Below are 14,244 nucleotides of genomic sequence, written 5' to 3'. Positions count from 1 at the left end.
CTACTCAACCCTAGCCTCTACTCAACCCTAGCCTCTACTCAACCCTAGCCTCTACTCAACCCTAGCCACTACTCAACCCTAGCCACTACTCAACCCTAGCCACCACTCAACCCTAGCCACTACTCAACCCTAGCCTCTACTCAACCCTAGCCACTACTCAACCCTAGCCTCTACTCAACCCTAGCCACTATTCAGTCCTAATTGTTAAAGTGCTGATGTTGTTCTGATACATAATGCAGCATTGGGTTTGACCTGCGGTGACCTCTGTGTTGGCCCAGGTCAAGTACAAGGAGGAGGGCAAGAAGGAGATGTGTGTGAACCTGTTCTCTCTGCTCCCTGAGACCAACGACACACTCCATGCAAAGCAGGTGTCTCACCTTCAGAGCGAGGTATGATACACACACACACACACACACGCACGCACGCACACGCACGCACGCATGCACACACACACGCACGCACGCACGCACGCACGCACGCACGCACGCATGCACGCACACACACAGATACCCACACACATGGATGCACACACACATGGACACACACAGGGAAAACCTCAGACTCACACACTTACACGGACATGGACATACTCATGGATGCACACACACACACACACACACACACACAGATGGACACAACACATTGACGCACACACGCACACACGCGGACAAACACATGGACACAGATGTTTCTCTTCATACACCCCCTTCTGTGTGTGCATGATCACATCAAGGTCATCACAGCACATCATTCGGACTAATTGGAGGATATAAGCAATGATGTCATGATAGATTTGTTCACATCATCTCACCTATGTATGGTCAGAATGATCTTGGAATATATATATCCTGTCTTGAGAGAAAGATAGTAGAATGCAATATCGTAACAATAATGAAAAGTCCAGCATTAGGATGTGATTATAGCGGCCGTTAGAGTAAGTACCCCTTCTCTCCCCTCTAAGTGATTAAAGAATGGTTGTCCGACCGCATCCTGACACTCTGTCTCTCTCTCTGACAGGTGAAGTACAAGGAGGGGATGAAGGAGAGGACTCAGACCAGCCTGTACCACCAGCTCCCCGAGACCACAGAGACGCTGCTGGCCAAGCAGCTCTCTGAGCTGCAGAGCGAGGTAGAGTCATGTGCGATTTACATTGACAAAACAAAGTGATGCTGAGAGCATACAGTACATTGGCCTGCTGCAAGTAAGTCCTGTAAGTGCAGGTTTCTTGAAGAATAACTGGACAGTGTGTACCATAGCTATTGGAGTCAAAAATCACTATTAGAGGAAGTCAAATGCATCTGAGAGCCTAGTATGAAAACAATGAGCACAAATCGTGTGGTAAACTGGTGGTTACATTTTACGACTTTAATTTTCTTAAAACTCCTGTCTATTCAGAGTTAGCTCTATCTTTTATCCATTAAGAACAATTTGTTTTAAATTCATTGCTGCTTTGGTTTCTGAAATGAATTGAATGGAATTGTCCGGGGATTTCTGGCAATGACGTTAGCGTCCGAGAGCACATCGCTAAGGTGTGTGTTTGTGTGTTTGTGTGTGTGTGTGTTCTCTTGTGTTGTTCCTGCATCCTGTGTTTGTGGGCCTTTGCAGGCCAAGTACAAAGAGCTGAGTAAAAAGGAGGTGGGCAGCAACCTGTACTCCCTGCTGCCCTCCACCATGGAGACCCAGCACGCCAGAGAGAGCGCAGAGCTCCTGAGTGAGGTGAACGCCCCACGCCGTCCCTCGCTTCTGTCGTACGCGCGGGGAAAACGCCGAGTTCACACAGTGCTCAACATGTGATTCATATGTGCTGAAGTTAAGAATCACCTGCTTTACATTGTTTTTCTTGGTACAATAAGAACTTTATGTGGATGCATTAGTTTGTCTTATAGATGTATTGATTGTTCAACTTATTTATTTATGATTGAGTATCTTAATAATAATAATTTGGCAGAATATTTTCAACAAACAATTGTAAATTAAAGTTCAACAATCATCCTACATATCAGGCAAACGTTCATATCATGTGCTATAGTTTACCATCACGATACTTACATTCCATTCTGGGTATATTAAGTCAGGTTTTTATTGATTTTCCAAAACATCCACATTCTGCATGAATTCCATTAAAACAATTGTGCATGCAGTTCAATAATCTTCCTCCATAAGAGGCAACTGCTGATGCCCTGAGGGCGTGCTTCGTCCGACAGCCTGAGAGTTGGTTCATCTACAGTATATGACTCAGTGAATACACCAGCCAGTAGGTAAACCAAGCCGGAATGTTCCCCCAGGGGAAGTACAAGGAGAGCGGGAAGAAGGAAAGGTCCTCCTCCATCTACTCCACCATGGCCGACACACTGGAGACCAGCTTCGCCAGGGAGATCACTGACATGCAGAGTGAGGTGAGCTACATTTAGAAACCATTGGGGTACTTTTAGGTACAGCATTATGTACGACCATGAGGTACACCATGAGGTACACCATGAGGTACACCATGAGGTACACCACGAGGTACACCGTGAGGTACAGCATGAGGTACACCACGAGGTACAGCATGAGGTACACCACGAGGTACAGCATGAGGTACAGCATGAGGTACACCATGAGGTACGCCATGAGGTACACCATGAGGTACAGCATGATGTACAGCATTATGTACAGCATGAGGTACAGCATGAGGTACACCATGAGGTACAGCATGAGGTACAGCATGAGGTACAGCATGATGTACAGCATTATGTACAGCATGAGGTACGCCATGAGGTACACCGTGAGGTACGCCATGAGGTACACCACGAGGTACACCGTGAGGTACAGCATGAGGTACACTGTGAGGTACAGCATTATGTACAGCATGAGGTACACCATGAGGTACGCCATGAGGTACACCATGAGGTACAGCATGAGGTACAGCATTATGTACACCATGAGGTACAGCATGAGGTACAGCATGAGGTACAGCATGAGGTACACCATGAGGTACAGCATGAGGTACAGCATGAGGTACAGCATGAGGTACGCCATGAGGTACACCATGAGGTACAGCATTATGTACACCATCAGGGTACACCACGAGGTACGCCGTGAGACATACCATCCGGTTCAGAGGTATGTAAACAATGAGGTACACGGTGAGGTACCCGATGAGATACACTGCGAGGTAAACTGTGAGGTACACCATAAGTTACACCATGAGGTACGCCATCAGCTTCACAGTTATGTTCACCATGAGGTACAGCATTATGTACAGCATTGAGTACACTGTAAGGTACACCGTGAGATACAGCGTTAGGTACAGAGTGAGGTACACCATGAGGTGTTTTTGAGTATACTGAAAGATCAGATTACGTACTAACTATGATCTATTGTTGCTGCTATAAGGATCTTACTGGATGGCTAAATATAGTCCAACTAGTCCAATTAGCTTGCCTTTCACCTTCCATCACACAGTCATACGGTCTGGCTTGTGTGATATAATGCATATACCTCTGTTATTATTCATGTGTATAGGGTTTTTGTTCCTATTTTTTTGCTCTAGATCAAGTACAAGGAGGACGGTAAGAAGAGTCTCTCTCAGAGCATCTACTCTCAGCTTCCAGAGACCTCAGACACCCAGTTCGCTAAGACCGTCTCTGAGACACAGAGTGAGGTAAGGCAGGATCGGAAACGCTACTGTTTCTCTGACTTTGGTGGTTTCTTTGTGAGAATGAGATCATGCTGGGCTGTCGCTGACTATTATGGGCTGTGTGTTGTTCCAGATGAAGTACAGGGAGTCTGGGAAGAGAGGAGACGGCAGCTCTCTGTACTCTACTCTACCCGAGACACTGGAGACCCAGCACGCTAGAGAGGCCTCTCAGCTGCAGAGCCAGGTACACACACACACACACACACGCACGCACGCACACACACACACACACACACACACGCACACATAAACGCTCGCACACACACACACACACACACACACACACACGCACACATAAACGCTCGCACACACACACGCACACACAAACGCTCGCACACACACACACACCCACACACACACACACACACACACGCACACAAACGCATACACGTACGCACCCACAAACACAGACACAAATTGTTATTCCATCCATCCATTCTTTCATTCATTCATCCATCTGTAAAACTGTCCATCCATCCATGGTCCATCCATGGATCCATCTTTCAACCCTCCCACCCTCCATCCCTCCCTCTCTGCGTCCCGGTATCCATGGGGTCTGTGTTGCGTCCTCCTGTGTGCAGCTGCAGTACCGGGATGCTAAGGGCGTCTCCTCCAGCCTGTACCACCTGCTGCCAGACACCTTAGAGACGGCCCATGCCAGGGAGGCCTCCCACACGCTCAGCCAGGTGACAGACACACAGACAGACGCAGCCATACGGAGAGGGGGAAGGACAATTCAGTCCTATGGTCGGGACATATCCCGACCAAGACCTCATTATCTATTGTTATAGTCTGATTTTATCACTGTATACACACGTTTACATTTGTATCATATTGTATTTTGGTTGATGATTATATTTGACTATAGGTTTTTTTACCATTATGATTATTATCTTGTACGTTTGTATGTTTGTATAGCATTGCTTTGGCAATGTACATGTACATATACCATGTCAATAAAGCCCTTTGAAGCTTGAATCCGCAGCAGGAATTGTGACAATCTGATAACCGTATGTCATTTTACACCCACCGATGTCAGACAGCGATGTGTGTATCATCTATCCATCCTGCATGAATACTGTATGAAGCCTGCGTCAGTGCCTTTCACAGCAACGCATTCAACATTCATGACTGCGCGGTAAAGAAACAACAACAAGAGTTTTGAAACAACAAACAAAGTAGAGGATCTGAATTCAGGTCAAGGCGGCGGCGACGACGGCGGCACTATGAAGACCCACGATTTAGTAGTGCTGTTATCCAATGAAAAACCAATCCCGCCGTTGTGTCGCTAAAAACGCTGCTGTCACTCCAGATCAGGTACGAGGAGGAGGGCAGGCAGGAGATGAACTACAGCCTGTTCTCGCTGCTCCCCGAGACCATGGAGACGCAGCACGCCAGGCAGGCATCCCACCTGCAGAGCGAGGTGAGGGGGGATCACACTCACTGCTGTGGATCCGCTTGTTGTAATGTTTACGCTTACATTTTCTGGAGGAGAAAAAAAACAACGTGAATTTCATAAGGAGATAAACGAGAAACAGATAATTGTGAATTGGAAACTGTGGTTACTTCTTTTATTTTCCTTAAAGGGTGATACAATGATGCCGGTTAGGGTTAGGTTTAGTAATGAGTCCTGATTTCTGCTTTAAAGTAAATAAATAAATCATAAATACAGATTGTCATACCACATTAGATAAGGAACTCCTCTCTCTGACAGGTGATGGGTGAGGGCGTGGTCGACCGCACCCTGACACTCTGTCTCTCTCTCTGACAGGTGAAGTACAAGGAGGGGATGAAGGAGAGCACTCAGACCAGCCTGTACCACCAGCTCCCCGAGACCACAGAGACCCAGCTGGCCAAGCAGCTCTCTGAGCTGCAGAGCGAGGTAGAGTGGATCCTCAACAGAGACAGTCGTTAGCCTCCAACCCTGTGCCAGTGGTTCTAGACGGCAGCCAGATTGTGAATGGTTCTCTCAAGGTTCGGGGGGGGGGGGGGGGGGTTTCTGCGATGACTTTTGGTGAGCTCATTCCGCAGGAAGAGCCTGCGAGGCACTTTAGTTGACTTGACTTTAAGACGACGTGAAATGGCCCTCAAAGTTGATCATGCTTCCACAATATGATGTATTGGGATCAAGCAATTATAGCACCGCCAAATGCAGGCAGGATTGCGTTTGGTGTGAGTGCGAGAGTCTGACTCCCGTGTGACAACCAGTCCTTCGTTGCTACACGTGTCTGCTCTGCCTAATACCGCATCACGACCATGACAGCGCATGGTGTGTGGTGTGCTTATATGTTATTCTCGTTTTGTTTACTTTCTATTTTTTCTAACCCATGGCTCATATTAGACGGAAAGAAAATCAGTTTCATCTCAAGCTATGTCCTGCATTTGGAAGATCTATCTATGTAACGCTCATGTCAGAGAGGCCTACCAGTTCCGCACAGAAGTCTAAGTCGAGCGACGAAGCCTATTAGGCCTACCAAGGCAAAAAAGGCATGAACCTTTTTTATCAGGCTATCTAATTATATTTAGGAAGAACCAACGATAAATCAGGAAATTGAGAAGTCCACTTTGTGCGCAAGACGATGTGTCCGACACAACAAGGCACACACTCATGTATGAAGTTTTATATTATAGCCTATTGTTCAATTTGATTGATTCATTGAAGAGACATTTTACATTGGTGCTTTGTGCTATGATCTCCTGCTTCTACCTGGGGAAGCTGGGATGGATGGCCTTTCTGGGGACCAACCGCTATGCCGTCGCCTTCCTGGGCATTTTTTTAATCTTCCCTTGGGTCGTCTTTCCCAGATGGCTGATGTATCCAATCAGATAGATCCTTCAGGATCTAATTGGGTGGTGCAAAAGCGACAACGCAAGCTCTGTGTAAGCCCATTGGCTTTTATATAAGGTGGAACGTGAAAATTATATCATATTATTTGCTAATAGCACTGTGGATAAGTTAATAAATATGTACCCAAGGAAGTTATATTGAGTAGCTTTCAACATTCAGTAGCGAGCAGCTGAGAAGCTTTGGATAAAAGCGTCTGCTAAATGGCTGAGTGCTAATCCATTTCTTTTGCTTTATATTTAATTATGTCCCGTTGCAGAACAAGTATAAGGAGGCGGGAAAGCGAGGGGCGAACAGCAGCCTCTACTCACTCCTCCCGGGAACCATGGAGACGGAGCACGCCAAAGAAGCCTCAGATCTGCTCAGTGAGGTACCACAGCTGTGATGTCACTTCCTGTGTTATAGTTCTGTTTGTATTTGATTCTTTTCACCAAAGGTCCGGCGGTACCAGCCTGATTCTGTTAGTGCTTCTATGTCGGTTGGGTCCGAGTCACGTTATCTCATTTAAAATCAATGTCACGCTTTTTTTAAACCAAATATCTGTCCCTCCCTCGACTAGTAAGACCTTTCTGTTGGTTATTTTCATGATGCTCTGCTTTTAACCAGACCAAACCCTTACCAAAACTGAACTAATGCCTGAACCTGTTTCAACACTTCATTCTTAGACTTTATCGGCAAATATAACCCACCTTGCGTTTATAGCTAAACCCTCCCTAATGCATAATAAAATATAAATATATACTTATAAAACCTTTATCATTCCACTTTCTCTCTTTGTAAATTGCACGATTAATCATCTTTGGTTCTGTTATTATTCTGTGCTTCTTTCTAACTGTGTCTGATCAGAGAGTGTGCGGCGTGTGTTTGTGACCCAGGTGAAGTACAAGGAGAGCGGGAAGAGGGAGATGTCCTCCTCCCTCTACTCCACCATGGCCGACACACTGGAGACCAGCTTCGCCAGGGAGATCACTGGCATGCAGAGTGAGGTGAGTGTCTCTTCCTATTTGTTCAACTGTTCTTCACAAAATGTGCCAGTCAAACAATATACATAACAAACTCTTATCAATTCTATCAAAGTCTCAAAGTCTCTCTTTCACCATCAATATTCAATGCTACACCTGGAGGATTTGAGTTGGTTGTTTACCTTTTATTTTCCATGAATGTTTATTTTCGGTGTTATTCCAGAACAAGTACAAGGAGGACGGTAAGAAGAGTCTCTCTCAGAGCATCTACTCTCAGCTCCCAGAGACCTCAGACACCCAGTTCGCCAAGACCGTCTCTGAGCTACAGAGCGAGGTGAAGCTAGGATCGCTATTTACCAAATCAATGATTCAGTCATACTACACGTTCGCCTTTGTTCACGTCTGGGTCACAATGAGGTCATTGTTCTGCTGTTGGTTGCTGACTATTATGGGCTGTGTGTTGTTCCAGATGAAGTACAGGGAGTCTGGGAAGAGAGGAGACGGTAGCTCTCTGTACTCTACTCTACCCGAGACACTGGAGACCCAGCACGCTAGAGAGGCCTCTCAGCTGCAGAGCCAGGTACACACACGAGCTCCCATGTTGTGTTTATCGAATGAACTCATTCACATTTGAAATAAAAAAGACGTCTCCACTCTTGACCCTCAATAACAGCATCACCCGTGTTATCTCTGTCTGTGATCTGTATGTGCTCTTGCACATGTGACCTGTGTGTGATATGTATGCTATCTCACCTGTCTGTATGTGAACCTTATGTTATTTAACGTGTGCTGCCTGTGTGTGTGATCTGCCTGCAGCTCCAGTACAAGCAGGCCTCCAGGACAGACGGCTCCAGCAGCCTGTACCACCTGATGGCGGAGACCAACGAGATGCACTTTGCCAAGGAGCAGTCAGAACAGCAGAGTGAGGTCAGTGGGGCTGTAGCAGACCGACACTCGATCCCTCCTCATGCCCTCATCTAAAAACTGGGAGTGGAAAAGGTTTTCAGATGTCCGCTGCAAAGTCTGACTTGCAGTGGACACGTTCACACTGCGTACGAAAGAAGCCGCAAGCTTTCTCAAAAAGTGATTATTTTCCCCAAACAACATCAACAACCGTCTTAGAAGACGTTCTATTAACAAGAGAACAAAAAAGGCGATCTAGCGTTCCCTTTCTTCCCGGTGTGTTTGCTTTACTCTGCGTCTCCTCCGACGCCAGGTGAAGTACAAGGAGGACGGCAAGAAGGAGGCCAGCGTCAGCCTGTACTCCCTGATGCCCCACACCCTGGAGACGCAGCGGGCCCGGGACCTGACGGACATGCTGAGTGAGGTGGGCGAACCGGTACAGCGGTGGACCGACTCCTCACCCTTGTTGACCAGCTGTCAGGAAAACACAATGGGCCTTCTTAGCCTGGCGGCCGTCTTGGTTCTAAACGCTCACAGGGCGGTGGAACTGAATGCGTGATGGAGCATTCAGTTCACCTAGCAGAGGGTTGCTAGGTGATCAAGGCCGATCTCGGGGGGAGGGGGGGAGCAGGAGGAGGTAGAGGAGCTCTTAGGCCCCCCCGTCCACACGGGCGAAAACGATCCGTTTTCCTTTGATGCGTTTCAGGAATATCTCCGTAAAGACAGACCCGTCCGAAAATCGAGCTGTAGAAACGCTGTAGTACATATTCAAGGCGACTGTGTGGCTCTGGCGCGTCAAACCTGCACGCATCAAGCCCATGCGCTGTATACAATACATACAGTCGAGGAGGAGAAAGCAGTTGTTAAACCTTTTAGATTGAGCAGAAATACTTTTTTAATGTACAGTTAGTAATTAGATTTACCAAGGGGCTGTATTTAAAGCTACAAAAAGAATACAAATCAAATAAAAAACCACACAAATCCTAACCGCATAGGTCAGTTTTTATCTGAATCCACCCTCGGAAGTGGTTTCAGAAAAGTGTGTTTTCCGGCACTGGATCCAGCGGATCCGTCTGGACGGTCGGCCCAAACGCACAAGACTTATGCAGTTTCACCAAAAAAATCGGCTCCGTGTGGACAGGGCCTCCGTGTGGACAGGGCCTCCGTGTGCAACAACGCTTGTTATAGGGTGTGAATTCCCCTCATTGTTGTCATGGATGGATTGGATGGACGCCTGGATAGGAAGGTGAATGGGGGAATGATCGGTAGTTAGGTAGGTAGAGTACAGCTAAAAGTGTACAATATCTGTAGATCGACTTTGGTTTTCTGTTCGATGCAGATTTGAAAGATGCTTCCAGCTGCCAACACAGAAATATTCAAATGTTTCAGCTCTAAACTTTATTTAAAACCCCTTTCATAAAGTGGCACGGGAATCAATTTAACCACAGTTAAATGCTAAGGAGTCTGTATTCAAGGGTTTTCAAATGTCATACTTGTGATTCATAATGTCATGTAATAATATAATTGTCCTCCCTTTCTTTCATTGCACATCCTTGCCAAAATGTGTCAACCATGACACTATGTCTTACTGTGTGAGTGTGTGCCCCTGGGCCGTCTTCCAGGCCAAGTACAAGGAGGCTGGGAAGAAGCAGACTTCCAGCTCTCTGTATCAGCATCTCCCAGAAACCCTGGAGACTCAGCACGCTAGAGAGGCCTCCCAGCTACAGAGTCAGGTACATGCACGAATGCACACACACACACACACACACACACACACACACACACACACACACACACACACACACACACACACAGAAACACACACACACACACACACACACACACACACACACACACACACACACACACACACACACACACACACACACACACACACACATACACACACACACACACGAGAAACCATGGAGACTCCATGGAGAGCATGCTAGAGAGGCCTTCCAGCTACAGAGTCAGGTACACACACATGCACACACACACACACACACACACACACACACACACACACACACACTCTCACACACACACACACACACACACACACACACACACACACATCATCCAGAATACCTGGAGACTCAGCACACTAGACACACAAACAAACATACCTTTTACAATGAACATCTATCTGTCATGTTTCAGATTTGATTTGCTATTTGCCATCTCAACATGGCACATACAATACACAAGGGCACAAGTGAGAAAGTGTGAGACAATATAAAAAATACAGTAAAATAGGTGAAGGATTGTTGACATAACAGTAATATTAAATATAGAAAGATCAATATCTCCTTACGTCTATCAAAAATAAATAAATAATAAACCAAATTTGATTGATGATGTTGTGACATGAATTGTGTGTTCTCCTGTGTGTTCCCCCTCCAGATCCTGTACAAGGAGGAGGGGAAGAAGGAGCTGGCAGGAGCCGCGTTCCACCACATGCCTCAAACTCTGGACACACAGTTTGCTAAAGACATCACCCAAATGCAGAGCCAGGTGAGCTCATGAATGGTTTGTAAAGACTCACTGATATAATTAGGGTACGGTAACGACCTCTTAGATCAGTGGCGGTTCTAGGGGGGGGCCAGGGGGGGCCAGTGCCCCCGTAACTCTGAGTCCGGCTCCCCCTGTGGCCCCCCCGAACGAGCCAACCCCACCCCCCCGTCAACAATCGCGCCCGCAATAGCGCTCGTCCGCGATCCAACCCCCCCCCCCCCCCCCCGTCAACAATTTGGTTTGTGCCCCTCTAACAGAAAAGCCGGCCCCCCCCATTAAAACCGGTCTAGAATCGCCACTGTCTTAGATCACTTTACCTTTCTAGTGAACAGTTAAAGCAGCATCTTACTTTTTCTGGCCACTAGAGGGAGGAAATTACACTCCACTTGTAAAAAGATCCACATTTCTACTTAACTAAGCCAGATAGATTCAGACGCAAATGTTTTAATGATCAACGTATGGCGACTGGTTTACAAATCTAGTTGGAGCTGCAGGACCGAGCACATTGCTTGCTTACATAGACATTTCTTTTCCAGATCAAGTACAAGGAGGACGGTAAGAAGAGTCTCTCTCAGAGCATCTACTCTCAACTCCCAGAGACCTCAGACACCCAGTTCGCCAAGACCGCCTCTGAGCTACAGAGCGAGGTAGAAGCCTTGCTATGTTTTACTGAAATTAGGCACTTGTGGTCAACAACATACCGAAACTACACACCGAAGACCAAAACCTTTGAGGGGAAACAATATGAAATGTATTTAACGAGTAGGCTCAGCAAATTATTTAAACAATTTTTTATTATTAATTTAGCTGTGGGGAATTACTTAAGTCGACAGAAATCTTGCTCTTTAATGAAAAGGCGTGGATTGGTGTGGTATTTCTGTACTGTTTTCAGGTACAATACAAGAAGGCAGGGAGACAGGTGGCAGGCAGCAGCCTCTACTCTGTGATGCCAGAGACTTTAGAGACCCAACATGCTAAAGAAGCCTCGCAGATGCAGAGCCAGGTAGACACACACACATGCCCACACACACACACACACACGCACACACGCAGACACACACACACACACACACACACACACACACAAACACACAAAGACACACACACACACACACACATATGCACGTGCACGCACGCACACACACACACACACACATGCACGTGCACGCACACACACACACACACACACACACACACACACACACACACACACACACACACACACTTACAAACTACGCAGACACTCAGACACAAACAAACTCGCACTCAGTTGCATGTGCACGCACGCACACAAACACACACAGATGCACACGCATGCCATGCTTGGTGTGAACCAGTATTCCTCCTGTCTCCAGATTAAATACAAGCAGGGACTGCAGACAGACCTTTCTTCCACTCTCTACTCCGGCCTTCCAGAGACCATCCAGACCCAGCTGGCCAAGGAGGTCACCGACCTTCAGAGCCAGGTAGCACACACACACACACACACACACACACACACACACACACACACACACGAACACACACACACTCAAGCATATACATGGGTTTACAGAGAAAAGGAAAGACAGATGGATAATCCTGAGTGTGTTGTAGGTGAAGTATAAGGAGGGTGGTAAAGCAGAGAGCTCCACCCCTCTCTACCACCACCTCCCAGAGACCATAGACACACAGTTTGCCAAGCAGATGTCAGAGATCCAGAGCCAGGTAAAACTCCACCCTTTGCTCCATCATCAAACTAATTAAAATGTCATTACATTAAATAACATTACATTACATTTGATCTTATCTTCCTTTCTTTTATTTGGAGTGTTACTTTAGAATGACTGTTATTTGAATGTCTCAACATATGTTTTCCCGCTATTTCCTGTAGCTGCAGTACAAGAGGGACAAGGAGGATCTGTCCTGCACCCTGCACTCTCTGCTCCCAGAGACCCTGGAGACCCAGTTTGTTAAGGAGATGGCTCTCACACACAGTGAGGTGGGGAAACAGTGTGTGTGTGTGTGTGTGTGTGTGTGTGTGTGTGTGTGTGTGTGTGTGTGTGTGTGTGCGCCTTGGTATACAATGTGTACATGTTGTAGTGGTGTTCTTTGTGTGTGTCAAAAAGCCATTATCATTGGTTAGTATACAGGCTGCCAGCGTTTTATATTTGTAGAACGTGAGTCAGTTATAGGATGTGATTTTATTTTTCTTTACGACTTTAATACTAGCCCATAGTGGTAAGCCATGTGTTTGCCGATGGTGACGTAGATTGATAAATAAGTAGACTCCTGTGTATTTAAAGGATATTTAAAACAGTTGATTATTTGCAGCCAGTTTGGAAGCAGACAAGCACGATAAGCAGAGCCCCAGCCAGGAATGGATAGCAGCTTCTGCTCTGGGCTAGCTAGTGCCAAGACTGTTCCCTCTGTATTTAGCTTTATCATCATACCTGTTTCATCTGTCTGCCATTAAGAGTACACCCGCTAGGATATGGGTTACATACTGTTTTAAGGCAACTCCATCTAAATCATGTCCTTTATACATTCATTTAGCACTCCATTTTTGCCATTCAGTTCACCATTAGTTTAAATATTCTGTTTTCTCTACTGATCCGGTATTGTCAGCCAATCAGATTAGCGGTATATATATCTCACTTGCTGCTGCTGATAATGATGCTCGTTAACAGTTCTTGAGAGGGAGGAACTTGTAAAGAATTTTGACAATGCAATTCACTTTGTGTTTTATATATCAAAGTGCTTATCTGTGTGGTTGTGTGTGTGTGTGTGTGTGTGTGTGTGTGTGTGTGTGCGTGCGTGTGCGTGTACATGCGTGTGTGTGTGTGTGTGTGTGTTTGTGTGCGTGCGCGTGTGTTTGTCAGGCTAATTATAAAGCGGGAGTGAGGGAACAGAGTGGCTCGTCTCTTTACTCCAAACTGCCAGAGACTTTAGAGACGCAGCGCGTTAAGGAGGTCACACAACTCCAGAGTGAGGTAAGAGTGTGTTTGTCTGTGTGTGTGTTTGACTGTGAAGTGATAAGTAGAAAACAATTAAATGTATATATATATATATATATATATATATATATAAATGCTACATAAATGCTCAGAACTCTTACAGACATCTTCAAATTGCCATCTAAACACAAATCTTAGAATATGGAAAAAAGGTAATAGTCTGAGCTTTGGTGTTGTAAATAGCTTGGTTGGTTGACAGTTATGAGTCTATAATAGTGTCTATGTAGTCTCTGTCCATCTGATGTTATATCTTCTTTGATCATTATAACCAACAAGCGGATCAATTAGAAAAGGGAACTCACAACTTTGCTTTGTCTTGCTTGTGTTTCTTCTCAATTCATT

General features: G+C 46.1%; 2 protein-coding genes across 2 annotated transcripts; both read left to right on the top strand.

Moving 5' to 3' along the window:
- Nucleotides 1–318: 318 nt before the first annotated feature.
- LOC311375805 (uncharacterized protein) lies at nucleotides 319–10,097 on the top strand (the record flags this gene model as incomplete). Its single annotated transcript, XM_084490857.1, is given in 17 exon segments — nucleotides 319–389; nucleotides 1,018–1,128; nucleotides 1,606–1,716; nucleotides 2,286–2,396; nucleotides 3,533–3,643; nucleotides 3,753–3,863; nucleotides 4,261–4,365; nucleotides 4,992–5,102; nucleotides 5,451–5,561; nucleotides 6,784–6,894; nucleotides 7,400–7,510; nucleotides 7,710–7,820; nucleotides 7,956–8,066; nucleotides 8,303–8,413; nucleotides 8,703–8,813; nucleotides 10,012–10,048; nucleotides 10,051–10,097. Coding segments are annotated over 16 exon segments (1,614 nt in total). The 5' UTR covers nucleotides 319–389; nucleotides 1,018–1,035.
- A 228-nt stretch (nucleotides 10,098–10,325) lies between these two features.
- On the top strand, nucleotides 10,326–12,887 carry LOC311375804 (uncharacterized protein; the record flags this gene model as incomplete). The annotated part of the gene is made up of 7 exons (XM_084490856.1): nucleotides 10,326–10,361; nucleotides 10,796–10,906; nucleotides 11,443–11,553; nucleotides 11,799–11,909; nucleotides 12,262–12,372; nucleotides 12,503–12,613; nucleotides 12,780–12,887. Coding segments are annotated over 7 exons (699 nt in total), but the record flags the coding sequence as incomplete, so codon positions are not given.
- Nucleotides 12,888–14,244: the final 1,357 nt, after the last annotated feature.

This window comes from Micromesistius poutassou, assembly GCF_964030765.1.
Source record: "Micromesistius poutassou genome assembly, contig: SCAFFOLD_5786, whole genome shotgun sequence".
Classification (NCBI taxonomy): Eukaryota; Metazoa; Chordata; class Actinopteri; order Gadiformes; family Gadidae; genus Micromesistius; species Micromesistius poutassou.
This window is presented reverse-complemented; position numbering and strand designations above follow the sequence as displayed.